This window comes from Xiphophorus couchianus, chromosome 14 (genome assembly GCF_001444195.1).
Source record: "Xiphophorus couchianus chromosome 14, X_couchianus-1.0, whole genome shotgun sequence".
Taxonomy (NCBI): domain Eukaryota; kingdom Metazoa; phylum Chordata; class Actinopteri; order Cyprinodontiformes; family Poeciliidae; genus Xiphophorus; species Xiphophorus couchianus.
This window is the reverse complement of record NC_040241.1, coordinates 11763825-11791715: the sequence shown is the minus strand read 5'-3', so window position 1 is coordinate 11791715 and position 27891 is coordinate 11763825. Positions and strand designations below refer to the sequence as shown.

At 41.4% G+C, this 27891-nt stretch overlaps 1 protein-coding gene across 3 annotated transcripts; it reads right to left on the bottom strand.

Annotated features, from left to right (window-relative positions):
• On the bottom strand, positions 1–23005 carry per1b (period circadian clock 1b). Of its 3 annotated transcripts, none has more exons than XM_028038471.1 (20): positions 22830–23005; positions 14239–15011; positions 12461–12714; positions 11520–11641; positions 11150–11351; positions 10877–11071; positions 10347–10425; positions 9774–9880; positions 9364–9517; positions 9009–9279; positions 8772–8880; positions 8508–8667; positions 8293–8408; positions 7966–8112; positions 5560–5958; positions 4293–5074; positions 3994–4198; positions 1837–2041; positions 1419–1569; positions 1–1329 (listed from the first exon to the last, which is right to left on the bottom strand). In XM_028038471.1, exons 2-20 carry the CDS (start codon positions 14631–14633, stop codon positions 1060–1062), a joined length of 4323 nt encoding a protein of 1440 aa, XP_027894272.1. In that variant the 5' UTR covers positions 14634–15011; positions 22830–23005; the 3' UTR covers positions 1–1059. The 3 variants fall into 3 exon arrangements, with proteins under 3 accessions (XP_027894272.1, XP_027894273.1, XP_027894274.1); XM_028038472.1 differs by lacking the exon at positions 22830–23005 and adding an exon at positions 19155–19328; XM_028038473.1 differs by lacking the exon at positions 7966–8112.
• Between the last annotated feature and the right edge of the window lie 4886 nt (positions 23006–27891).

Below are 27891 nucleotides of genomic sequence, written 5' to 3'. Positions count from 1 at the left end.
TCGTGTTTCAATGACATTTGAAGGGATTTTATTGTTTTCATTTTGTACAAAGAACTTCACCAAATGTTTAAGAAACTGCTGCAGATGCCACTGACGCCATGAAGAGTAGAACATCACATGACCAGAAGAGTGCCACAGAGACAGAGAAAGAGAGAAGAAGTGAGTGGGGAAAACAGGGGAAAACTGTCAGGGTGTTTATGAAGAAAAGCACTGATCTCTTTGAAAAGCTACTTAAAGCCACGAGCGAGCACGGCTAACACATAAACTGAAAAGTGACCACCACTTGGAGGAATACTGTCCGTCACAGCAGCTTTATTCATCGTCCACATGAAACCTGAACTGTAGAGTCAATCAAAGTGCCAGTCAGTTTTCTGGTGATTGCCACCGTGCCACAACGAGGGGCAGCTCAAATGAAAAGTGCTTGACTTCTGGGTTAAAAACTTTTTTTCTTTTCTGACAGCAATTCAGACATATTTACAACATGATTTATTCCTTTTGGGGTGGTTTTGTCTTCTGTAGCTGTAGGGGCTTAAAGTACAAAAATATACTCAAAGTAAAAAAAAAAAGAAAAAAAAGCAGTGTTTCTAGAAACATTCAATATGAAGAACAGCAACAGAGGAGGCGTCCCTTTGTCTTCTCAAGCTTCAACTCTGTAATGTGGCTCATCAGTCTTTATTTCCAACATATTCGCCCTTAGTCCTCTATAAACTTTACAGCTCAAATAAATATGCATACAGGAACAAAAGAGAACAAAAAAGGAAAGAAGGAACTAGAAGTCACTCTCTAAAACCGAGTGAGAGTATCTGGTGGTTTTCAAGGCCGTTCTCCTGCAGTCACATACAACATGCCCGATGCTGTGTGATCACAGTCAGACATTTAGAGCAGTTCAGTCTGACCAGTCCAGCAGTAAATGGCAGTGTTGTGGATTAATATGCACCTTACCATCCCAAAAGAGCGTGCAACGTGGAGCTCTACATGTCCTGGAAGGTGCGTGATTTTTTTTTTCTTCTGCAGATCAGCAGAAACGTGATAAAACTCAATCGTTTCTCACTTAGATTTTTAAGTCTCTTGTTTGTCTTTCAGAGTTTCTGCTGCCAGTCTCTCCTTCTCTGTATTTTCTTCCATTTTGGCGTCTTTCCTCTGCGCCTCATCCTCCTCGTCTTCGTCTACTGCCTGGACGTCATCCATGGCCGCCTCGGCGAGAGCCTTCCCGTCCTTGCCGCTGCACTCCTGGGTTTTCAGCACGGTGCACAGCTCCATCTCGTGGATCTCCACGTCGAACGGCGTGGCGGGAGGCACCGAGGGGGGACACTTGCAGCCCGTGCAGCCCTGAAACCACAAGGAGACACACGTTTCATTTACATTCCTGTGGGTGCGCGCACTCTTGCTGGGGACGCGGGCGGTGCTGGGGAGCTTACGGAGATGTTGATGGCCCGTGGCAGGCGTCCCGTACGGATCCAGGGGTGGACCTGGCTCAGCTCCTTCTTCTGCTCGTCCGTGAAGCGAGGCTGGTGTTTCTGCAGGTTCCTGAGAGCTTCACGATCCTCCTGCAGCACTGTCTCCATGTTTCTGTTCATAACACAACAGGGAGAGGATTATTTGTTTATTTATTCATTTTAAAGTGATACTTGTTGCCCCTCAACAGCCAATATTTGACAAATACATAGATGCAGCAAAAGTTGAATGATACAGTAGCACAAAAAGGCCGACTTTTCCACAACTCCCCCCCCAAAAAACAGCAGCTTTTCAATCATATAATAGTGAAAAGACGTACTAAAACAAAACACAAGAATCAGTTAAAACATGAGAGAACTGAGTGGGGAAGTCACATGGTACCTGACGGGCAGCTGGTACGTCATCATGACCTTGTCGTCAGTGTTTGCCATCAGCAGCCAGATGGGGTCCTGCAGCACACACTTGATGAACTGATCTTCCCCACCGTCTCCTCCAGCGCTGCTGCCGCCCCCTGCTGGCTGCTTACGGGAGTGGTCATTCTCAGAGGAGTCGATGCTGCCAAAGTACTTGCTGGTGTGGCTACCACCTGATTGGGGGGAAAAAAAACAAACAAAAAAAAAAAAACAGTTCAAGTTAAATGTTACTCAGTCAGTTGAAAAGTTCGCAACGTCTACGTCAAAGAGAGCTCAGTGACCCCAACTTTTTCAAATACAATTTTGGTGGAAAATTTCTCAGAAGTAAATTGAGATTTCAACCGAGATTATGCAACAATTTATTTGGGTAATCCCAGAAAATTCTGTGCGGTAACGTGACTCAAACTATGAGCCGCAGTAAAGTAAGAATACACGTATTCTTTAGGCCTCCATCCTAAAACTACGACTCTCCGTTCGCTGCCCTTTCATAATTCCACGTAGCACGCTGCACATGTCTGATTTCCTCTCCAGAGATGAAGACATGTGCTCTCGTCCCTTGCTTTGCACCACGGCTATGTAATCAGACGTGACGATCAAAGCGATGCCGAAACCGCAGACTCAGCTTCGACAAATAGTGAAACTAAACCAGTCATCTGCGAAGTAGATGAAAGGAAATACGTTTGATTTGGTGTTCCAGAAAACTTGAATTAATAACAGAGCAGAAAGTGCCCAGTAGAGGAAAGTGACAGAAGCGAACTACTTTGAAGGTCAGAACTGACAAGGGGGCGGGGAGAAGTGGCTATGAGAGGAAAACCAGGTGCTTTCCAGCCTTTATTTGTTTTCTCTAACATGTTTGCTTGATCAAACAAAAGCTGAAATTAATACAAAGCTGCTTTTCTCACTGTATGTACAAGCATTATGCACAGCTGATAAAGTCTAATGCTTAAATTCATGCAGGAATGAGACAAAGAAAATGCACAAACTTTCATTTCCAGCCATCTCTATGCTGTGTTTTTCTACTTCCACATCGAACTGAGGCCGTTTGAGTATTTAGGTTTTCAGGTTTTTTCAGTTTCTCTACTCTTGGAAATAAATTGCTGGAATGTCCATTCCTGGAAAAATTGGAAGCTGTGAATATTTTTGCTAATCGTAGAGTGATTGACTTCAAATAATTGGAAATTACCTTATAATCCATCCAAGATTGTCCCCCCTAATATGTGACCAATGATTGGAAATCCAAATGACTAACCTATTCAATCTTCATCCTTAAGATGAGAGCACAACACATTTTTTTATTTTAAGCTAAAAAGCAGAACAACCTTGTTTAGTAAAATCTAAAACTACAAATTGATAAAATTATCAAGTTTCACATGATAAATGTGAAGTAGTGTTTAACACAATGGAGGCTGACGATCATTAAACAAAAATGATAAGTTGAATAAAAATAAATGGTTTAGAAAGAACATAACCAGACAAAGCCAGATTCAAGACCTGAAAATGAAAAAATACAAAAAAAAGCCATTCTGCTCCTTTTTCACTAGTTCATGTAATCGTTTTGTAATGTTCTTATGACAAGCACAGAATAAGAGTAAATCAAGAAATTATTTATCAGAGATTAACATTTTGAGCTCAAGTGTACTACACCAATCCTCACTAAGGCACCACCTCTTTGCATCCATCATCCAGATAAGAACATGTCGAGGATTCAGAACCAAGCTGAACTTTTTGTGACCCTGAACACGTCACCTTCAACCTCAATAATCATTTAACTCATTTAGCCAAAACGATGACAGCTCAATGATTCGGTCTACATGCAGAGCCTTGCAGAAGTCTTCCCACTCCATGAACATTTTGGCATTTCAAAAACCAGAAAATTTCAAAAGCATTTGTGTTCAGACCCGTTTACTCTGATACCCTAAATAAAATACAATGATACCCAATGGCTTTTTGGAATCACCTGGTAGTTACTTTATAGAGTTTGTTTGGAAAAAAAATAGGAAAACCATTTCATTCCAATTGTGTTGGTTTGTTTCCAAAAACTGCAAGCAGTGAATTTTGTGGTTGTAAAGCGACAAAACGTGGAAAGGTAAAAATGGTTGCCGTCTATTGGACCAAATCTACTCACTGGTGCCACTGGTTCCTGAGGAGCTGCAGCCGTTGGAGCCGGAGCCGGAGCCGGAGCCGGAGCCTGACCCTGAGGACCGCGTGCCCGAGGACCCCGAACCGGAGGCGGCTGAGCCAGTGCCTGAGCGGGAGTCTTCCTGCAGCAGAAGGTCCAGCAGGTCACTAGAAGTGGACATTGCGTCCTGGTTGGACTCAACAGCTTCAGCCTGAATAGAAGAGAAAACATTTTGTACCATTTTAAAGATGTTTCTCAAAGCTAAGGTGAAATTGTTGGATTATGGAGCAGCAGAAAGTGCCTACGTTCTCATTCTCCTTGGATGGATCGTCAGAGCTCCTCTGATTGATTGAACTTTGCCCCCCAGCTGCTGCGCCCAGCACAGAGGGAGGGAGTTGCTGCGACGCTGCCAAAGCAGTGCCGACTTCTAACCGGTTGCTCGGCAACTCCTCTAGCTGCAACAGGTTGAGAGGGGAGGAGCATCTTGACTGGAAGAGGGGAGACTCCGCCCCCTCGCGGTCAGCGGGAGTCTGTGTGAAGGACTGTGGGGTGCTGCTGCGGGACGGGGGGCAGGTGCCCACCATTGGCACAGAATTGGAGACAGAGGGGATGGGGGCGAGGGCAGGGGGCATCCCAGTGAAAGCGTAATTGGGGTTGTAGAAATGCCCCGGGGCGACGCCGGGCTGAGCCATGGGGAGCCCCATCTGGGGGAACATGTAGTTGGGCAAAACGAACGCCATCATGGGAGGTACCATCTGGGTGGAGGGGAACCGTGTCGGATCGGGTACAGGCAAAGGCTGGGGCAGTTGCGGGTAGATGGGGTACATTGGAAGCATACCAGTGGGGAAGGGAGTGGCGGGGATGCTGGCCTGGGAGCCCACCGAGGGCCATGAGGGGGAGTTTGTGGGCGGCCCGAGGGGCATGTTTAGAGGAACGGGGGCTGCGTTCGCTCGAGGGTCCTGTCGGTTCACAGGCAGCGAGCTGAGTTGGTCCGAAGACTCCTGGTGCTTCAGTCTCTTACCGCCGCGGCCCCGGCGCTGAGAGGTGCCGCCTCCAGCTGCTGGGTAATCACGGGAGCAGCGAACACCTGAGAAAAAACAAAACAAAAACAAAAAACTGTATGAGCATTTCCTAACCCACAGAGAAAATAAAACACACATTTCCTCTTTATAGTGTTATGAAACGTTGCCTCTTTAGTTAACACAAACTTAAATTGTTTATGAACAGCATCCAGCAGCATTTGAAAATGTCTTAACATTTTCCAACAAAAATCATGATGCTGCCACTACCATGCTTCTCTGTTAAGATTGATATTTGGGATAACACAAAACTATACAAAAAAAGACCATACATCGTGCATCTTAAAGGAAGCTGGTTGTACTGGATTTCATTTTGGGCTGTCGACTTTAAGGGGACAGAATACAAATGTGCAGCACACCTTTCAGATTTCTATTGGTATCACAGAAATCTAAACATTATGTGCTACTTTGTTTTGGTCTATCACAATAAAATCCTGATAAAATACACTTAAGTTTGTGGTTTAAATTTGAGAGAGTGATGTTCACATCTTACCTCGTGGCAGCCCAGCAGGGGCGTGGCCGCGCACGTTCAAAGACGCCGTCTGATCGAGGACCCGCAGCTTACTCAGATCGCTGAAGCGGTCGAGGAATGCCTGCTCCTCCTGCTGAGTGTGGGCCGACAGCACCTCCTTGGTCAGGCCCAGCCGGCCTGGAGCTCCGCCCCCTCCTACTGCCCCGCCTCCCATGCTGGCGCTCCGCCAGCTGTCTCTCTCCGGCTGACTTGCCTGAGGTTGAGGAGGCGGCGGAGGAAGGGGAGAAGGGGCTACAGTTGTATTACTGGGGGCAGTTGGAGCAAGTGGAGTCGAGCTAGTGCTAGCTCGAGGCTTTGGGATGGTAGCCAGAGGGGGGGCGATCAGGGTTGGAATTGTAGGAGCCTCTTCCATAACAATGTCTGAGTCGGGGCACAAGGAATGACAAGATGTTAAAAACCAATGGCTTTTAAGCTGAAATGACATTACATAAAATAACTCACAAACACATATATGCATACATGTCTGAACAAATAAAACAGAAAAAAATATGCATCAGGGTTTCCCCCAGTGTATTATAAGCCTGGTGGACCACCAGGCTTTACTTGCCCCACCAGGCTAAGAATTGCTTATTTATTTAAGTCTTTTTTAAAATGTTTGCATTTTTTAAGACTTTATAGTTGGTGTTCAGGAATTAGTCTTCCAATCTTTCAATAACTCCTAATTATCAAGTCATATTTTCAAATTTCCTGTCATTTTTAAACTCAAAAACTCGACAGGCCGCTGGATGAATGACTGGCCTAGCACTCAACCAGCGGGATTAGCAAGTTTTCTGGGGGAAACCTTGTATATGATTTTCAAGAATACTTAGAAAAGACAGTTTCACTGTCTTGAGAAAAGTAAAAGAGGACAGAAAACAGCAACACATTTGAAGCCATTAAACTAAAACAACAGTTTTCTTTCACTCAGTATGACTGGGGCATCACACTCCTGCAACAGCTATAACTCAGTGATCTAAACAGTTAAATCTGCAATTCTGCATAAAATAATTCCAAAGATCTGGACTAGCTGCTGATTTATTTTTATTGCAAAATTGATTAGCTTGATTTGAGGCTTTTAGCTATCTGAGCATTGCCGTTGTCAAATTCTGCTCGGTTTTGGAAGATGGTAAACTTCCAACGCTGCACTTTCAAGGAATGGCTAGATGTTAGGATGGCTTATATTATGCAAGATGGTCTGTAAATTAAATTGCTCCAAAGATGCAAAGAGAATGTTTCCAAATGTTCTTGCATGATTTGGTCGAAACAAGTCCTTCCTCGACACCATTTTACATGGGCACCGTCGTTTCTCGGACTTCCAACTGTGACCGTTCGATGCAAATAAGGCTTGATTTTACAATATAAGGAGGATCCATCTGACACCAAAGTGAGAGTTAAAATCTGCAAATCGGACAGATCAAGTGGGTTCCTGCCCACTCCTCATAGACATGAAGGCCCTTTTGCATCTAAGCTGTTGATTTTCAAAAGTGGAATAATTATACAACTATTAACTTTAATAATTTCTAAAGTTCAGAATTGGGTGTGCACCATGGTGAAAGCTAGGTATGTGCAAGAAAAGTACATTTTCTGAACTTTACCAAGTCTGACAAGTAGTGGTTAAATGCTCAGGAAACCTAGTAGATTTCTATGAAAAGCATAAGGTCAAAAATTTTAGACTTATTCTTTGAACTAATATTGGTGTCTTTATATGGCACTTAATAAAGCTGTATTTTATTGGGAATGTAAGACTGTATGTATAATTTTGAGTCCTCCTGGATTACAAAAAATCCCCAATACAGTTATAATGTCTTTAAAAATTGCTAAAGTTGTTTGTAGAATAAAAAGGGCAGTTCAAAATAAACACACAAAAATGTCCCTAAAAGTAATGACCAAATCATTTCTGTGATAAGAACTGACCTTTTGTGAACTATTAATTAGCACTGTGTAAATAAAGGCCAAACATTAATATTAATCAAATCATTAGCAGAAAATTCAAATTGCTTTTTGCTTTAAAAAAAATAATTTCAGTTGAAAGTGATGTAGAAATTGCCATTGCAGTTAAATACTTTAATGCATTAATAAATCTAAAAGTATCAATCACAACTACAAGATCTTCAATCATCTCGCTTTAAAAAAGCGAGAGGATTGAAGACAGTGAAAAAGCATGTTAATGTACAAAAATTCCTAATCTAATCTGAAACACTGAGGACATAGAAATTGACACTTATTTTAAACTAAGTGAACTAACTTCCAAATTGGTAAAAATGTTCTTATTGTCTACTGCAGACCAAGGTTAAGGATAGGTTAAGAAAGAGGAAAGAAAAGATCTTCAAGGCTTCAAGGCATTCTTCTTCAGAACCTGCAGAGAGTGAGAGTGATGACAGTGCCCACCTGACTCGGGAGGTTTCTTGTCTCCTACATGGACGATGGTGCTGCTGAAGCTACACTGAGACGTAACTGAGGCTACACTCTCTGCCTTCGAAGCCATGGTCAGGGGAGGCAGAGGAGGTGGTTCACTTACGAGGTTAACTGAACCACCTGAAGAGAAACCAGCGTTGAGGTTCAGACGCACAGAGACATTGAGAGCCAGATTTGTTAGCAACTCAGGACATGAGACACGCTCACATTTCTGTTTCAGACTGTAGATGTGGATAATTAAATGTATTCTGCTTCTAGTCACTTTTAGGTATTAAGTGGAAGACATCGGAGATTGGTTACCTTTGTTGTTGCCGCTGGCGTCCGGCTGTTTATCGTCATCGGACATGGACGAGGCAGTGCAGGAGGAGCCGCACTTCCTTTTCACTGTGTTGGGAATGTTACAGCTCTCCAGATATCTGCACAGGATGAATACAGGATGAGTGACGGGCATTGCGTACAAAAAAGAAGACAGAGAAGAAGAAAGCCGTTTTGTAATGCACAACAGCATCACAAACCTGATGATGCTGTCCAGACAGTTGATCTGCTGGTAGGAGTAACTGGTCGAGGGCTCCTTCTGCAGAAGAGCCGCAGGTACCAAGGAGCTGGGAGGCTGAGTTATGTCCGCTATCAAGTCTCTGATTGGATCACTGTTTATGGTTCTTACTCCTGCTGCACCTGGACAAACATAAGAGGATCAGACACGTATGTTCCCCGTTCTCCATCATCATCATCATCAACATTCTTGGATCGTTCATCAGCCAGGTGAATGTCTCTGTTACCTGCGCTGGTGTTTCTTCTAGGTAATGGACGGTTGCGGGACTCGATGAACACTTGCTGGCCGTTGGTCTTGACCATGTGGACGTCCTTGCAGATTTGCTGGAACGTCATCTGAAAAAACAAACAAACAAAAAAAAAAACTCAAACATGTCAATTGGAGTTAATAATAACAGTTGTCAGGATATAACAGTTTTATTGCCTGTGTTTGCTTTTTAAAAACAATGGCGTCTCAGACTCACAGGTTTGTGCGAAGCTGCGGCGGCGACTTCCATGGCGGGGCCGTTGCTGTCGCTGGATGAGGCGGCTGAGGCACTGGGGTGCTGCTGGTGGGAACGGCGAGACCCCCGGGAGCCGCTGGACCCCAGTGAGCTGTAGCCCTGAGAGCTGCCGCTGTGGACCGGCTGGACAAGCAGTCGGTGGATCTGCTCGCTCAGCTGGACGATATCAGGCGTGGTGACTCGAGTCTCACAGCCCATCGCCTGGGTGAACACGTCCTCGTTCAGCGGGCTCCTGTAAGCGAGAGAGGTAGAAGTGTGATACCTCTGCTTTGTTTCAAAGGTAACACGAGTTTATACCTTTTTTTTAAGTGCTTACGTTCTGACTTTGTGACGTCCGACAACAAACGCCACCTTCCTGCTCCAAGGGTTGACGAAGGAGGACCAGCTGGTGTCGATGGTGACGTATTCTCCACTGCGGGCGCACATCCGCAGGGGCGAGTAGTCGAATGGCTGTCCTGCAAACTGAAAGACTGAAAACGAACCACGGGACAAGTTTAGACGGAATATGAAACAAGCATGAAAGGCCGATTAGACACATTCACAAGAAAACAAAGTATTGAAGCATCAGAAATGCAGCCTGATCTGATTGACAACCATATTCAGATCTACAGTATCTACAGTAGGTAACAAACTTTTATAAGACCAAAAAAACATTCAAAAAGTCTGAATAATAATTTATCAAGAACACAAAAACTAGCAAAACAAAAGAGACTCAAACAGCCTCACTTTTCTCATGAATGGCCACCATCATGGGCCTGTCCTCTGGATGGATGTAGAGCAGGATGGGGGTTCCCACCATATCCTGGGGCAGGTAGCCTAAAAGCGGTACTGCCCTGAAAGCACACAATCAGATCATGAGAACAGTTGTGTGATATTTTATTTTATGTCTGACTTTGTAAAAGTTGCAATAAAACCATAGGTGTGACGATCAGTATCAACCTGAGGTCCTGATCAATATTCTAGTTTTTGTGGATGATTTTGTTGATTGAATCTGGGTTACTGTAGGAAAAAGTTTTTCATTCTTTATATTTTTATATTGTACTCCTGGTTTCAAGTGTGAACTTACTAAGATCGGTATCTTCGCAAAACAAATACTGATTGGGACATCCCCAGTGTATGGATATGAGTAAAACACATCAATGTTGGTTAAGTAAACAAGAAGTTATTCAGATAAAATCATATCTGCGACTGAATTGACCGAAAACCTGAAGTCTGTTAGTTGATGTCACAATGCTTTGGCGGGCTCAAAACACTGCCGGCATACAGCAGCACAACAGTAACCACAATGAGGTCACTGACCTCTCATCGACTTCCTGGAAGAGGCAGCTGGGAGTGTGACTGGTGGTGAAGATCCTCTTGTCTGGAGGGATACGGGGAGCTGAAAGGAAGAGAGAGAAAAGATGAATATTTTCCCCTCTCTGCATGAAAATATGTAAAAGGCTCATTTCTACAGCACACATGCAGTTGGTTTCTGTGCATCTAATTAATATTCAGAGGAATATGGCGCTCCAAAGCTAAATAGTGGCACACAGCCTGTCCATCTCTGTCATTCTCCCATAACTCTACAGACATCAGGAAGACATGTAGACACTGTGAACTGAATTGCTGAAACTGGAGTGTTTGCTTTGTGTTTACATAAACTTTACACCTGCCTGAGTCCTAAAACCAGACTCCCTCATTTTATTTTGACTGTAAAGTGTGCTTCGTCTTCCTCTGAATCCCTTCACCTACATGTGTTTATCATTATTAAGCCTTATTAACACCATAATACAGACTTTTTATCCTGTCATGTCAGGAGAGAGTAAGTGAGAGTGCAGGCGACTACACACCTTCGTATCCGGAGTGGACCTTCTCGGCGATGAGCAGGCAGCAGGGCTGCGGTTCTGCAGCGTCTGAGTCTCTGAGAGTGAGCTGGTAGGGGGTCAGGCGGAATGGTTGGTAGCGCATCTCGCCCCCCTGCGTCCGGTTGGCGCTGATCCGGCAGAACATGGACTTCTCCTGGGTGCAGTCGACGGGAGGAGAAGCTGCAGGGAGGACAGGGTCAGTTAGTGTGGGCTTACAATCCTGATTTTGAGGATTTTTAGGGCCTGACATGAGCGAACCTGAGCCAATGCAGGAGGCCCATGACGGCAGGCGGCAGGGCGCCGTGCTGCTGTAGAAGGTGCTGACGTCCTGCGGGGCCAGGAGCTCAGAGAACATGATTCCCTGGAGACACTCGGGCTTGCAGCGCAGCAGGGCTGAACACTGAGGGGACACGTACACGACTTTCCCCGACAGGAAGGACACGGCCATAGAGAACGTGTCCTGGAAAACAGACAGCAGGAATTCAGCAAGAAAAACTAGTATTGCAGATTCATAGAGCGCAGTAGGTGAGACTGAAAATATTCGAGGCCAAATGTCTTCTTCACACTTTTTCGGTCAAGACTTTTGCGGTTTATTTCGCAACAGAAATAAATAGGAGTATGAACTCACTGTGTTTTTCAGGGTGTATTCTGAAGTGATGTTGTCGAGCTCCTCTATGGTGAAGGTCGACAAGTCCAGACTGCAGCCATGACACTCCTCCACACTCCACTGGTGGTAGTACTCTTTGTTGGCTGAAATGCGCAAGAATTTATTACAATCTCTGGTAAAATGTGTTGAAATCTTTTCTTTTCTTTTCAGTAAAATGATCTCACACTGTCAGATTAAGATCTGAAGACTGAGGCAATTATTGAAGAAGCCTGAGTTTGGGTTTGCATCTGAATCTCATGGTTCAGGACTCCACAACCTCTAACAGCCCACAGCACCACAGATCCTCCACTGTACTTTACAGTAGGTGATTTTCCACATGTTCGTCATCTGTTTCATACCAGATCAGTCTCACTCTCATCTAACCTGAGCACATGGTTCCAGTTAAAGACTCAGTGTAGTTTAACAAACTCCACATATCTATGCTTCCGACAGAAAATACCTTTTGTTGACATGCTTTCGAAACCCTTTCAAACTCATTTAGTCACTCATTGGTGCAGTTGTCTAAGAACTAGAGTAAGTCTACCGTATTTAAAAAACTTTAATTCATGCAAATAACTATATTCTTGCTCATCTGGTGACTGATTAAGATCATCATTCCTCTTTAAATAGAAGTTTTCTTGTCTAAAGTGTAATTTTGAAAAAGCCTTATTGACATTTTCTACTTTCTTGCTACAATAATTGTAGCAGATCTATCATTTCCGCCCCTCAACCCCCAAAATATATGGATATTACATCTTTTTATTCAAAATGCAACAGAAATTGAGTGTATTTTGATGCTTTCTACACATATTAACCTGTAAATGTGAAAGCGGCTGTAGCTGAGCTTGCATTATGATCATCGCGACTATCATTTAAATGTTCCGGTCTGAAAAAAAGTCAACCCAACAAAAGCAGCTGCTCACCTCGGACCTGCCTGACACACTGCAGGGCGTATTTGAGAGCACTCAGGGTGCCGGAGTGGCCCTTGGCTTTGCGCTCAGTGGGAAGGCGGAGCTTCAGCTCCTTGATGGCCTTCATTAGTTCCTTTTGCGTCTGCAGCCTGGCCGACTGGTCGCTGCTCCAGCCGGAGGTGGAGGGGGGGTCGTGCTCCGAGCTGTTGGACAGCAGGCTGTAGGCCAGAGAGCCATTGGGAGGTGACAGACTCTGGAAGTTGGAGCTGGGTAATGAAGACAGATTTGGAAAATTAAATTTAGCAGTACTTTTTTTTTTTTTTTTACAAAAATATAAAGCGTCTTTTAAACATCTACACATTCAGTCATGCAACTACAGCAATGTTTTGTTTTTATTAGAATTTTATTTGACTGATCAACACAAAGAGTGAAAACTAGTTTTTACTAGTTTCTTGCCACACGCAATGTTTTATCATGTAGTCAGTTTTAGTTTAATAGATCTTATTTACAGTTAGAGTAAAGCGGGCTGAATACAAATGGAAACCACACTTTTAAGATTTTCTTCGCAAAACCGTATAAATACACATATCCTTTTCCTTCCACTTTGGTCTATATATATATTTTAAAAATTCTATATTCTTTTGGTATTATTTTTTCTGAATGTGTGAGATCTTGGCCCACAAGGCAGAAAGTGTGCGCAAAAATGTGCCTCAGATGAGTTCGACGAAGAACGGATGTAGATTTCTTGGAATTGACTGATAAGCACCATTCAGGTTTCAAATGCTGATATTTCTGGAGAAACGGTTCTCACTTCTAAAAACAGGATTCTGAGGTTTTTTGTCACTTTGAGGAAGACAAATTTTAGTTTGAAATGTAGTGAAAGGCAATATGGAAGGAAGTTTCAGAAGAATTTTTGAGAATTTAAATCATGTCATCTCACATCATGCAATCTGAATTGATTGTTTACTCAGCTGCTAAGCATGCTTTGATAAGATGTGCATGAGATGTTGCGTCTTGGTGCAAAAAGTAGGTTGGTTAGAGATGTAAGATAACTTCATCTGCAAAAGCAACTCATCATTTGAGCACAAAGCCTTCATCCAGTAGGATTTGATCATATCCACCCAGCCACCCTGACCTAAACAAATCCTGAAATAACACAATGTTGAGGTTGGCACCAGATTTATTTGTGAATTAAAGGTCTATTTCACTGCTTTTGTTGATATTTTCTTTAAATCCAAACACATTTAGCCACTACAGATCTATAAAACTGACAAGTCTGGCCTGGATACTTAAAAGATTAAATGCAGATACAGTTTCTATGGGTAGCATCCCATAACGTTTTGGCATCTAGATCCAGTTAAAAACCCAAAAAATAAAAGAGTGAACAAACAAAGTGAAATGTCCCTTTTAAATCTAAGAATTAATGTGCTTTTATGGAAAAAACTCAGAAACCAAAACGATTAATAAGATAGACTAAAACTCAAGAAAAATCTCATTTAAATAGAAATGAGAGAAAAAGGCCATTTATTGTTTCCAGAAATTCAGATTATCATTCTTTTGATTACGGAATCAGAACATTTTCATGCTCCACACATAGCCAGACAGATGTTTTCTGTAGCTAGTGATACCACTTATCAAGCTTCAAGTGATCAAGCTGTATTATCCATCCTAATCCACAGGTACAAAGGAAACACTTCTATCAAAGAAGGTGTTTGTATGTAAAGGGCTTGAAGGACTCATCTGAAGACTTAGAGGAGCACCTGTAGTATCAGAAGAGACAGTTCTCCTACCTCTTGCTGCTGTCTGTGGTTTCCAGAATCATGCCGGAGTCCTTCCCATTGGACGAGCTGCGACTGTGGGAGCTGGGCGCCGACTGATGTCCACACGAGGTCCCTCCGTCCCTCAACCTCCTGCCCTCGCTTTCCCTCTCCCCCGAGTCGTTTCCGCTGGAGACGCCGTCCATGTCGTCTGAGTGCGACCCTCTCTGGTCTCCAGACAGGCTCCCGGGCCCTCCTCCGGAGGCGCCGCCCTGTCCCTGGCCGGGGACGTTGAAAAGGGAGCGCCCACAGGTGCTTTTCTGCTCATTTCCCTCTAGTGACTCTGCCTCCCGGTCCTCGCTGCAGGCCCCCGGTGCTCGCCCCCGACCGCTGCTGCTGGGCACAGACGTGGAGCTGTCATAACTCATACTAGTGTAGAATGAGGTTGTTCAGCTCAGCTGGAGCTACTCAAATTTAAGTGGGACTACTATGTAAATACAAGTGAATCATAGTTGTCAACTTAAGAGAAAAAAACAATGGTTTAAAAAACAAAAAGTGCTTTTCCTTGGTGGCTTCAAGCCCTCTGTGAGGGCAGAAAAGCTTGAAGTGTCACTCAACGAGGCGCAGACAACAGATGAATTTCTTGTTATGAAACAGCCCTGGCGTGGATCCTCGAACAGATGGGATGAGCGATGGAGTCAGAGTGGGAAGATAAAAAAAAAAAAACAGCTCTTGGTGAGAGCAAAAAAAAAAGATTTGCTGCACTCCTGTAGAGAGGCGAGTCGCTCCAGTCGCTTAAATGCCACCTGAAACAAAACAGAGAAGGTGTTCAAAGAATGGCAGGGAAAGTTTGAAAAAAACAAAACAAAACAAACAACAACAACAGACAAAAAACATCCCATAATATCAGCTCATCGCATCCCCCCTCTCCAAGGTAAAACTCCAACATGGCCCTGAAATGTGTGCTCTGCTCCGCTCTGGCTGCTTGTTAGAGAGTGTGGGTGTTGCTTTGCTCCAGCTGATGGGCTTTTTTGCACAGATTAGCCCAAAATAAAAGCGCAGAAAGACAATAATCTTCAACTCCGGTTTGCATGGTGCAACTGCATACGCACTCATGCTGAATTTAGCAAAAAAAGTACACAGTCAGTCGTCACAGCACAGTCCCCTTTTGCCCAGAAGACGATCAAAATAAACATTACGTCAAGAGCAGGAAATAATGCTGGACATCGGAGAGCTCTCTTGTTCATTAGGGCTTTAATTGGGAGTAGTGCCTCTATATGCTCAGAAATAGCTGCCACCTACGCAAGTAGGACTTTGATTCTATTTATTGGCCACCAGGTAATCCTATAAGAGTTATAGATGCATCTGAGAGACGACGCAGGCCGCCGCTAAGTCGTCAATCCTTTCAATTTTATACACCTGGCTGCTCCAAAAGAAGCTTCCGAAACTCCCCGCTGGTCGCTGATAGGTGTGCAGTGATGCTCCTCTGCGGCGTTGGTGTGTAAAAACGCCTTCCCTTCTCCTCCCCCTCTACCCTCTAGAGTGGCAGCTCAGACAAAAAAGCTCTCTGCCCTGACGCAGAAACCAGATTATAAGAAGGTTAACAGGTGTGGACAGCCAGTGACGACCGCAGCTCATAAATATCCCAAATTAAGGTGATTGAGTTGCTTGAGTTCAGTAGTTCTCGGTGCACTGGGTAGCCTTCATTAAATTGCTAAACAGCATTATGTTTAGTCAGAAGGATGATACACGCTCTGCACATGGCACAGTGTGTGAGCCGTGGCCGAACTGGGTGGGAGGAGGAGAAATAAGCAGGACGGGTGAGATGCGAGCTGGCGCAGAAGAAGAAGTAGAAGATTCACAAGTGAGGTGGTGGTGATGATAAAGTGTTAATGTTCCTTTTCTGAGATTACGACTACAGTCTTCAATACACATCACCATTAAAACACCGCCATCACATTGACACATACGGCACATTTTAAAAGGGTCAGAATGGTCTAGTCAAAGTCCAGGAAATTTGGCAAGACTTAAAAATTAAAGCTCGTGTATCATTTTCCTTCACCTATACAAATACAGACCACTTTGTTTTGGCTGGATATGACATGTGGATAAGTGAAAAAGAATGGATGCTCTTTGGGGATGAAACAATTAATTGTGATTAATTGTGATGAATCGATTATTGAAATAATCGTAAAATAATTCAAAAAATATATTTATTTTGTATTTAAGATATAAAAGACAAACTTTTTGTGTGTAAATATGTTTTCTTCACTATTTAAGTAGCTATGTTAGTTTTAGCTTCACTCGGTCTAGACTTTGTTAAAAAAAAAAAAAAATCTAAATAAGCACCTTTTTCTGTCCAGTTATTAAATTGGTTATTCCAAAAAGTATTTATAGTATTGTATAAAATAAGCTTAAATGGAAAATCTGCAGAATGTTCCAATTTTTTTCCCATTCAATTAATTGATTAATCGTCATCAGAATATTTGATAGAATAATTGATTAATAAAATAAGTGTTATCTGCAGCCGTAATGATTTCAAAGGCTCTTTGCAGGAGTCGGTTCCGGGTGAAAATCAGGGAGCTAACATGCTAACAGTGATGCCTCCTCATAACAACAAGATGTGTTTGATCTATAGGAGTGAAACACACACAAACACTGGGGGAAGTGTAAAACTATACACTGGTAACTCTGCGGGACGAGATCTAAATTTATGTCCGCCCTCTCCTCTTCTGTGGAATCGGCCTCTGATTATGTAAGGTACTGTCTATGTTGGCGTGGGAAGGAGCATGGCATGATATAAAACACTACTTTGTGCTCCTGAAACACTGTTTTATTCATAAAAAAAGATTGACACTTCACCTAAGTACTGCACTTGATCTACACTGTTCAACAGGGTAATTGGGGAGACAAACCAGATGAACCAACAGCCATAGATCAATGTGAACAACTGAATAAAAGTTCCTTTTCAGGTTTTTACCATTTTACTCTGTCAAAAAGCAGGTCAGTGCTCTTATATTACCTCCTTTCTGCATAATGTAAAACTCCAACTCATGAACTTGCAGCCCTTTTTGTGTTTACAGATGTAAACACAAGCAGTGTTTACATCTGTAAACATCTGTAAACCCATCAGTTCATCACTCTGAACTGCTGAGCTTAACAGTATTTAAGGTAGTGAAGTCCATATTTCCTCCTGATTTTCTCCAACTCAAATCAATTCATATTGAACATGTTTTGGCTTTGAAATGAGACACAGCCATCTGTTTCCAAGTGTAGCAGTTACAAGCAACCTCACATACTTACCAGGCATGAGCCAGTTACTGGAATCAAGGTTAGCAAGCTTTTAAAAACAACTTAAATTTCCTGTCTGTTCCCACAGGTTTCCCCATGTTTCAGGAAAACATGTGATTAGGATACAGTAGAAGAATGTCACAATGATAATATTAATTCGAAATGAGTCACTTTTTTTGACTAGATCATTTCAAAGCAATTTTCGACAGCTCCAATATCGCAAAACTCCATGAAGCAGGAATAATTGTTTATTCTCAGTTATAATAAAAAAAAACTAATTAGACCTCATATCAGTCCAAGTCTAGTCTTCTGGCTCTAGAAATGTCATCAAAACCTTCACATGAAGCTTCAATGAGCAGAACAAAGCTATAGAGCGTCACTGGCAATGAAGGAGAACAACTCCTCCAGAAGTTGCCAAAGCTCTGCTCCAAAAGTTGGCCAAAAAATCTACTCGTTTCTCACAAACAAGATTATAAACAGACAAGGAAATGACTGTTGAGATGATAGTTATAATGTAATAAACAGCAAACGGTCAGTGTATAATAAAGAGCCTCAACTTGAAGTTGCAAAACTCAGAGCTTGAAGCCAGCAGAGGTAGAACAGGACATGGAAATAATGTGGTCTTAACAGTTTCTAATGCAAGTTTGAGCAACTCTCTGCTGTTAGCTGGAGACCAAGGACAAGCAGCTATATTTGGGCATGCACAGACTGGACCTGGAGGCCGCACTTTGAGTTGAAGCAACAACAAATCTGAGAAACAAAAACAGAATGTTCAGAGCTCGTTACATGACATTATTTGCTTATTTTGTCAATCTTTCCCCAGGTGATTATTTGTCGCATGACTGGTACAGCAAGTGACCAACATCTAAAACTAAAAATTAATATATCCTTGTAGTTATCTCTTAATGTTGCTTGTCCATTCTTTCTTTAAATTCCAACTACAAAACATCGATTATGAATAAAGCCTGTCTTAATAGAGGTGACCACTGCCCCCAGACCTGGATCTGCTTAGTGGCACAAATTAACAGAAATACAAATTATTTTATTATAGATGTAGATATTACAGATAGGATATGGGTTGGTTATCAAGATACAGCAAGTTTTTTTTTTTTACTGTTGTGGTTTTTCAACTGCACAGTGCTGGTCAGCTAGCTGACAGAAGGTTGTTACACTTTTTCTCTCACCAAGAAAAAGAAAAACCCAAAATCAGGTGTTTTACAAATAAAGAACTGCCACCAATAAAATAAATACACCCAGCGGTTGTTTAATTTGCATTTTCTCTGGGTCTATGGCTAAAGAATGAACATTGCAATACCTGAACAAGTCAATATGCTTTAGGAACAGTTCCTCCATTAAAAAAAATCAACAGATCACATCATACATTTTTTATATGTTTACGTACGGAAATTGTTCTCAGAGAATCTCACAAAGAGATATAGGAGCAAAGAAGAGGCTAAATTGTTTTTTTAAATTCATCAATTTAAAAAAACAATAACCTTTATAGCCCAGTTTGCATTCACTGTTTGTATGCATCATGCAACAGTAAAATAAAGACCTAATCTGTAGGACTCTGTCATAATCAATCAACAGCAATTTATGAGCAATCAATGTAAGACACACGGCAGTAATCGCTTGTAAAAAAAAAAAAAAACAATCACCTGAAGTAAACCCCGGTGTAACGTGAGAATACTTCCCGCTGCAGATTGCACATTGACTGCAGAAAGATGCGGTCCGTGCGTGAACAAGTGTGAAATTCCAGGAAACATACGCTCCTGTCTACGGATCTAAGCAGGCCACCAAAACCACGCAACAGCACAGAAAATAAAAAATAAAATAAAATAAATAAAAAAGAAGAAGAGAAGTCGCGTTGTTGTTTCGCTAGGCTCTCTGCGCAACTGAGGCGCGCACCTCTGCAGCTGGATCCAAGCTATTCTGTCCTGTGTACACACACGAGCACGTGTCAGCGGCGGTGTTTTCCGCGAGCCTCGCGGCGTGCTGATTGGTCGGCTGGCTGGACCAATGAGAGAGCGCTCTGTGCTGAGAAGGGATGAAGGAAGGCAGCGTGCCAGACACCAGGCTCAGCTGCGACCAGAGGCTTGTGTGTGATCTGCAGCACACTGAACTGAATCTAGATCAGCGTTAAATGACACAAAACCCCACATAATGAGGGAAACAGTGAAATATTTATTTTTAGATGTATTAAAGCGGGGTTTTTTTGTACTATATACTATCAGATCACACATATTCTCTTCCAGATAATAATAATAAGTAATCAACATTAAAGACAGTCAGAAAAAGCTCTGACGTATAAAATGGGTTCAAGAAGATCAACTCTTCTTAACTGCTGTAATTATTCATGCCATTTCTCAATTGTGGTTTGATTTAGAGGAAACCTGAGTCAAGTAGGCTGTTTGGTTATCCCCCAACAAGGTGTAAAATGAGTGTCAGTGGGTGGCTGACGGCTCATCTACCAGACCACATACAACAGCGTGTCATTATGCATCATGATATTCATCTACGGTGTCTGCACATTTCTCAGGCAAGTGGAAACTCTCCAGTCATCTGCTACACATGGGCTTGCAACAAAATAAGAATCTATAATGAATAAGATCTTTAGGGACTGTTAGGATAGAAGCCTGTTTTATAGCCAGCTGACTGCGATGAGCAGCAACAATTAGGAGAGAGGTTACTGTTTTATTTCATGCTGCAAATTGATTGAGAAAACTCCCGCAGTTTCTCATTTAAAAGGACATCAAAACTGTGATGACAAGACATTTTAATGGGTTAAAACTGCGGTGCTGCAACACGTTGGACTCTACATGATGTTTGTTTTACTTGTGAGCACCGGTACTTCTGATCGATTTAATGTTTCTTGAAAGCAGTGTGGAGTGTGGCATTACTCCATTCTGCGGCGGTTTCTGTCGGACTGGTGCCCCTCCTGCTGCCGCCCCCAACCAACTAAAATGCAAGCAATTATCAGAATTGTTCCCCCACCAGAAAGCAGATAACCTAGTCTTGCATTACCCAGCAGAAAGCAAAGGAAACCTACTCCACTGCACATGTATACAAGTAATAGCAAACTTCTTCAAGACATAACTGACACATAAGATATACTTTATTTTGTAGACATTGGGCGCCCCGCCCCTTTCTGACACTGCCCTGGGTATCTGCCCATATCAAGCACCACTACTGACTCCGGTCACTCCAGCACTTCCCTCTTCCAGTTCAGTCAAATGAGTTTAAATGGTGTTACCCAGCTCTCACATAAGTAGACCCAAAGTATATTTCATAACACTATCAATTTATTAAGAAAAAGCTATTCTGGCAAGTCTGCCAGTAACACTCTGATCCACATACACCCCTAGTAAAATGAAGCAGGCAAACAGGTCTAATGCACTACAAGTATGTTGACATCTTTGCGACGTAGACGTTATCCCAACGCTGGGTGTCACAGGTCAGGTCACACAAACATGACAGAAACTTAATCACTTTTGGCACCTTAAAGAAAGATTGGTTGCCCACTTTCCGGCAGCCCTCTACCTTTCTGAGAACACACAACGTACACACACCTTCCCTTACTAACCATCACTCTGTGTCTTTTCTTAGCATTGTTCACTAGGCAACAGAGATTTATTAGAAGATAGTTTAATTTCCCCAGCCACCAAAGGAGTAAGTACAGGCATCTTGCAGACTGACAAGAGAGATTTCTCACCCTGTGAAGACTCGGTGTGATTGAAATCTTGTGAACTGTTTGAATGTAAAGAGTCACTGGTCCACACGTGCCTAAATAGTTCAAAATGTAGAAAACGCCGCCTCAGCCAACGCCCTTACCATCCCACAGCGGGCTTGCTGGTTGGGCCAGATTTGTTTACAAGCAAACTGGACATGCCAGAGGATGATGTTCTTAATCTCTTGCCTAGAGAGGCATTTGCACATAATTTAAAAAAAAAAAAAAAAACAGTACAGGTGCATCTGTTCACACTCAAGCCCTTCTCTCAAAGCTTCATGGGTTACAGACAATTAGTAAAAAAAAAACAAAAACCCACAATTGGTGCAAAGCTGGGTTTATAAAACTGCAAGAACAGAAATGTATGGATGCTGCAGATGCAGCTTGTTGATGATAGAGGAAAGATATAGAAATTGCTGCAAAGAGCATGTATAGGAAAAATCTTTTTTGTTTTGGGAGAGAGCGACACACTGAATCAATCAGAGAAATGCGCATTTGTCTTTAGATATTCTATTTAGAAAATCAGAGTAAATATCAGCATCTGAGAAAAGAAAAACAAGCGAGAAGGAAGACAATTCTCCTTTTATGTCTCATCAGTCATGTACACAGTGTCTTCCACCCATCTCTCTCCTGTAGGGAGTTTCTCTAAGTTTCTCCCATCTCTGGTTTATTGGTACCTCTGTTCCAATTAACACAACAGAGTTCTTCTGTTTCGGTTGGAAACAGAAGAAAAAAACATCTTCACTGAATCCTCCGTTATCAGTTCACTTGCTCAGAAACCTTCATTATCAGTTCATTCTTCCAAGTAAATAAGCAAAAGTTTTATTTTCCAAGACAACTAACAGTCACAACAATATGAACAACAAGTGCAACAACCTGCCCACATCTCTAAATACAAAAGACTCAACCTTACATTAGAGGCTACCCTACACTTGGTCTAAATTATAAAAATGATGGCTATTTTCAGTGGCGTAATGTACCAATTAAAATCTGACATGGCATGGGTTAGCTGGCCTAATTATTTATTTAAAGTTCCAATGTTTTCCCAAAATTTTCCAAACTAAACTTTTCAAATATTCACTCCACATTCTGCACATGGAGCCTTTGACTGACCTCTAAGGAAGAAAGAACCTGTGATGAGCCATTTGTCTGTCTGTATATGTCCGTATTTGATTGGCAACCACAACAATTGACAAAACATATCATAGTTAGCATGGATCTGACACAGAGGGGTATTGTACATGCCTGCTACTTCATAGGTGCAATGTATCCATAAATCAAAAAAGGAAAAACAAAAACATGAAGAAGCGGTGCTATCTTCTAAGCCTAACTACTACGTTAGTATTAACACTGGTTAGTTGGCAGGAGTTCAAAGCACTGGTATCTTCCGAATCACATCGGTTTGTGTGGCTATGGTTTGTACAATAGTGCAAAACCTAAGTGTAAACTGGCCCTTTATTGGAATGCGTGTAAAACTATGAAGACATTTCACAGCTAACTATAGCATTGAGCTGTTTGTCAGCAGCTTACAGCTATGACAACTAGCATGTTAGCAAAAAAAGAAGCAACGGTTAAAGTAAGCTAATGAAATCCCAAGCAAACTTACCTTATCTCTGTTCAAACGTAACCACAGTTGATGTGATACATCCGCTTAAATGACACAAACTTCTTCCAAGAAAAACCAGAAATCCAGTCAATGTCGAGTAAATTCGCTTTGTCGCCCCTATGTTGGCTCTGCTTACAATTCTGAGCTCTCCGCGAATGTAGTTTACACGCACGGATACACGTGTGGCAGTTCATGCCTTGGCAAGTGATGTAGAAACAGCAGCACTGATTGGACAGGAGCAGACCGTAACCCCGCCCAAATCACACCCCTCTGTTTTTTGATTGGTCTTGATGGGCGGGGCTAACGGCACGAGGCTCAGCAGTCACGTTGCTCTGTGACTGGAACTGCAGTCAACTTCCAAACAACAGTGGGAACACGAGAGAACTGACCTCCCACCTAAGGAACATTTTACTGTAATACAGATCATAGCCTGGAACAGAAATATGAAGAAGGGTGATGTTAAGTTAACATAACAGCAATACTAATGCTACTACTGGTACTACTACTACTACTACTAAAATAATAATAATAATAATAATAATAATAATAATAATAATAATAATACACACTATTTACATAATTAAAATAATTTTACTCATTTGCACACCCCTTGCGTTGAGTACACTATTTCTATTTCTGATTATTATTATTATTATTATTATTATTATTATTATTATAAGAATAGATTTCAAGAAAAAGAAGAGGAATTTAAAAAAAGAAATAAGAGGATATATTCCTTCTTTTTATATCTGAATAAAGTTCAATCTGTATGGAAAACATTCCAAAAAATGAGCTGCATATATTGTTAAAATCTAGTAAAATCTAGACATTGGCTGATTGGCTACATAATCCATGCATCCATCCATAAATTAAAGCTGTCCTTTTTATTTTAGGCAGCCGGAAAACGTATAACACTGTTGTTTATTTATTTAGATGGCAATATTTTAAATCTTTTGCTTTTATTCTTGTTGAAATATAATTCTTCTTAGGTTAGTAAAATATTAGTTGAAAAAGAAATATAAAGGGTGTTTAGACTTTTTAGTGTTACTATTGTTGATAACTATTGAAAAACTTCACATCAACCTCGGATCTTTTTATTGCATTTTAATTTTTTTAGCTTTAGAGTGTAATAATTTACTCTTTGGTCATTTATTCCTATTAGAAATATTTTTACTTTACATTTTGAATCTTGTTACCCAGACAAAAAAAAAAAAAAATCAACAGTTTATTTCAATGTCATAAACTATTTTACAACACTGAATGATTGATATCTTGCTGCAGAGTAGTAATTCTACCATCAGAACTGAGCGCTAATTACGATGCGGCTTTGCTTCGTTATTACGGCTGCGCCAAAGCTCCGGCATGCACATCTCAACGTGCTCCCTTTATGACATCATGTGGCCCCCGCCCCTTACACGCCCTCATTCACCCCTACGCTTGGCCAATGGGAGGTTACTGAGACGCTGTAAACAGAGCAGATGTAGGACACTGAAAATGGCCCAAAAAAACATTCTCTTGTGCATAAACATTAAGTTTTTTTGTGTGACTCTTTAAATAGATATGTGTAAAGATGAATTAGTACTTTAAGTATGATATTTATAATTAACCTCTGACCCAGTAAAAACTTGAAACCTTTTCATACGTGTTCATTTTCCTCTGAGGAGAAATGCCTTACTCTCATTTGGCAAGTGGAAGTTCGCACGTAGCTTCTTCCAGGTGACAGGTGTTTTAAAGGATTGAGATTCTAGGTTCATAGAAGGTGATGTAGAAATGGTTCAATTTGTTCTGTTTTTGTTTTTTTTTTCCTTAGACATTTTTGTGTTCTTTTTTGATGTAAATATGAGGTCATGGATTATAATCTTGGACAACCCAGGACTTGAGACTGCAACTGGAAAGTGCATTTTTCTATAGAATGGCTTGATATCTTGCCAAAAATCAAAGTTTCCTGAACCAAAACAAAACACAGGAATCTCTCTGTGTCTCAGAAATGCCATGGTGTTCTTCTCTTTGAAAGCTCCATATATATTTTTCTATCTAGTGCTGAACGTGTCTTCTTCGCCACTTAGCTTCAGTTTTTATCTCATCGGTCCAAAGAATGTTCTCCGGAAGCTGTTGGGGATTGTCAACAGGCAATTTAGTGATTTTATCTTGTGTGTTTTTCTAACAGTTGTGGAGCCCAGATGGGTCTTCTTCCACAGAGCCTATTATTGATTCAAAATGGTTGTTCAGAAGCTTGACTTTGGAGCTCAGCTTGAATGGGTTTTGATTGTTCTCTTGGATCATTTTCTATGATCCACACTATCCTTCTGATCAACCTGAAGTCGCATTTCCTCTTGAGTGCACATGGTGGGAAAGTATCTGCAGTAAACACTGAGCTTGGAATATAATTACAGTGAAATGGTTATTATTGTCCATTGGAGTGCAGATAGTGTCATATTTTAGCATCTGTCTGCAAAATATCCACCAAATCACATGTAGTTTGCTCTAGTACAATCAAAGGCATGCAGATTTGCATGGGCAATTACTTTTAAATCAAAATCCTTTTCAGGGGAAATAAGGCATTGTTTTAGTGAGCTGCAAGTTCCAACAGAATAACAGGTGTTCGAATGACATCCGCAGAAAATGTGGCCAATAGAGGGCAGCATTGCAACATATTTTTACCCACTGGATGGAAAACGCTGCAAATATTAAATTGGAAACAACAACTAAAATGCTATGTTTAACTGGGAACTTTGATTCCCTAGCAAATCATAAGACAGAATAAAACTTTAGTTTTGGCCCCTATAATTTTCTGTGTTTTGCAGGTTCACATCAAGAAGTCTGGGTGTCCCAGTCCTGTTTGGGGATGCAGAGGGGTGTGTGATTGAATTAGACTTGCTGCCCCTTCAAAATAAAAAACTCAAACAGAGCACTAGCTACACTTATAGAGTCACAAATGTAAGTAATGTCTCTGTAAAAGCTTCTTTTTTTTCTGGAACAATAACATTTGCTTTGTGTACATGGATTTATTTTGTATGTTTTCATTTCCAATTTGTCTAAACAAACATAAAAAAAATCAGCAAAATTGGTGTTGTAGTTGTTTGACAAAATCTTATTGTTATTATCAAGTGTTTTTTAATGTAATGTGGTTGTTATTGTAGTTGACCTTTATTAAAATCCTAAAATCCAGAGCTGCAAAACCAAATTAAGGTTTGGTAATAAATGTTGGGCATGTTGATATATTTGTGTTCTCACATGTAAAATTAAATGCATGGATGCCGATTTAAGAGCCATATATTTAGTTGTAACATCAGAATAACTGATTGTCCAAAGTTCTGTTGAAACAAAGAAGGGGTGCCCTTTTATTTCTGTGTAAGCACTCTGATGTGGGCAGGTTCTGTCTTTCTGGATATTCAGTTTTTGTTTGGAGATTAATGGTGTGGAGCCTGACAGAGAACATGCACTTTTGATTGTGACTTCGCTAAAGGTCAGCGGCTAATCAGGGAGAAGGAAAAGACAACAGGTGCTCATTGGGGAGAGGCCACTTTTAGCAGCAGCTCAGCTTCAGTGAACAAACTTCATCAGAGGTAGCAGTTATCTGTGAACTTAGTGCGCTTTGACTGCAGCACCAACAGAACATGTTTTTGATCAATCCCCGCTTTCTGGACTGTTGTTCTGTGCATTTCTTTAAATTAAAAGCCACATCAACACAATGCGCTGTTATTTAAATCGCGCCGGTGACTCGACATTTACATGTTACTTCATCCACACCCTCAAACATTTAAAGCAACAGCAGAATGAAACAGCAGCACAGTGTCTGAGTTGCTATGTTTTCTTGCCTCCCGAGTGACTCACGCTGGTTCATCTGCGAGGCTGTTTGTTTCCCTGCCTGCACACAAACAAGAACAGAACGATGTGCTGTGTTTGCTGGCTCTCTCAATAACTGTGCATTTCCCAACATGATTATTGGTGTGCCTTCAGTGAAGATCTGTAAAAAATAAAAGCAACTTTAAAATATATTCAGATTTTGTTTTGCAGTGGCATGATGTGACAGGAATTACTCTAAAACCATCCTGGGGTTTAAATACGATGTGACAGATAAACCCATTTCTCTAGCCATTCTTCAGAGTGGTAAGGGTATGTTCAGTTTTATAATTTACATAAAACTATTTTGTGTTTTTATTTTTAAAAAAAGGGCCCATGTGTCTTTTCAGCTAGCTGATTTTGACCTATGTGGTGCTAAATGTTTGGACATCCCTGCGGTAGAACATTCAATTCAGATGTGTTTCCTGAATGTTATATATGATGCATGAAGACATTCCATGGTTGCGTTACCTAAATCTGAGCTGTTGGTGGCATTAATTTGTCATTTTTAGCTCCAAGCATTGTGTTTGACTTTGCTTTTTGTCATCCAGAAAAAAAAGATGAGAAAAACAAAGGTGATTTTCCGTTTTTCTTTTTGAAGCCGTCAACACACTGTGAAATCAACTTATCATTTGACCTTATTTGACCAGAGTGCTTTATTTCACATGTTTGCTGTGCAAAACCATACGTGGAGTGTTGTTTTGCAGCCATTTGGGGGTGCCTAAACACTTGATTCCACAAAGTGCCGCCTATTTCCACAAAGCTCCCTCATGGAGCTGCGGTCTCCAGCCGAGCTTCTGCCTCACAGAGGCTCCCTGCTCCATTCCTTTCTCACACGGTTCCAACAGACTAGCAAAAGCATCAATTAATCTGGTGGAACTATGAATTACTTCTCAGTCCAGCACTCCAAAGAGACAGGGGCTCAATTTAAAGCCATTAATTTGCAATTGTAAATTTTTTAAAGTCGTTTTTGATATATACAGCATTTTGTATAACAACTGAAGGCAACATAGTTACTTGATAGTGCTATAAAATGCAACCATGTACCTGGAAAATACATAATATCTCCCTTTTGAAGGCTCTAAACAAGTTTTATTTAGCTTGATTATCTGCAAAAATGACTACTTAGTTTGTAAAGATTGCAGAGCTCTGTTCTTGATAGATAGGACAACCAGTACAAATTAGAGTAATGGACTTCCGGTTCTTTTTGTTTGATGCT

Coding starts and splice junctions, on each gene's coding strand:
- per1b (XM_028038471.1), bottom strand. CDS start 14,633: ATGAGTTATGACAGCTCCACGTCTGTGCCCAGCAGCAGCGGTCGGGGG. Junction 12,715..14,238: donor ACCACAGACAGCAGCAAGAG/GTAGGAGAACTG, acceptor TTCATTACCCAG/CTCCAACTTCCAGAGTCTGT. Junction 8,409..8,507: donor TGTCTGGACAGCATCATCAG/GTTTGTGATGCT, acceptor CATCCTGTGCAG/ATATCTGGAGAGCTGTAACA.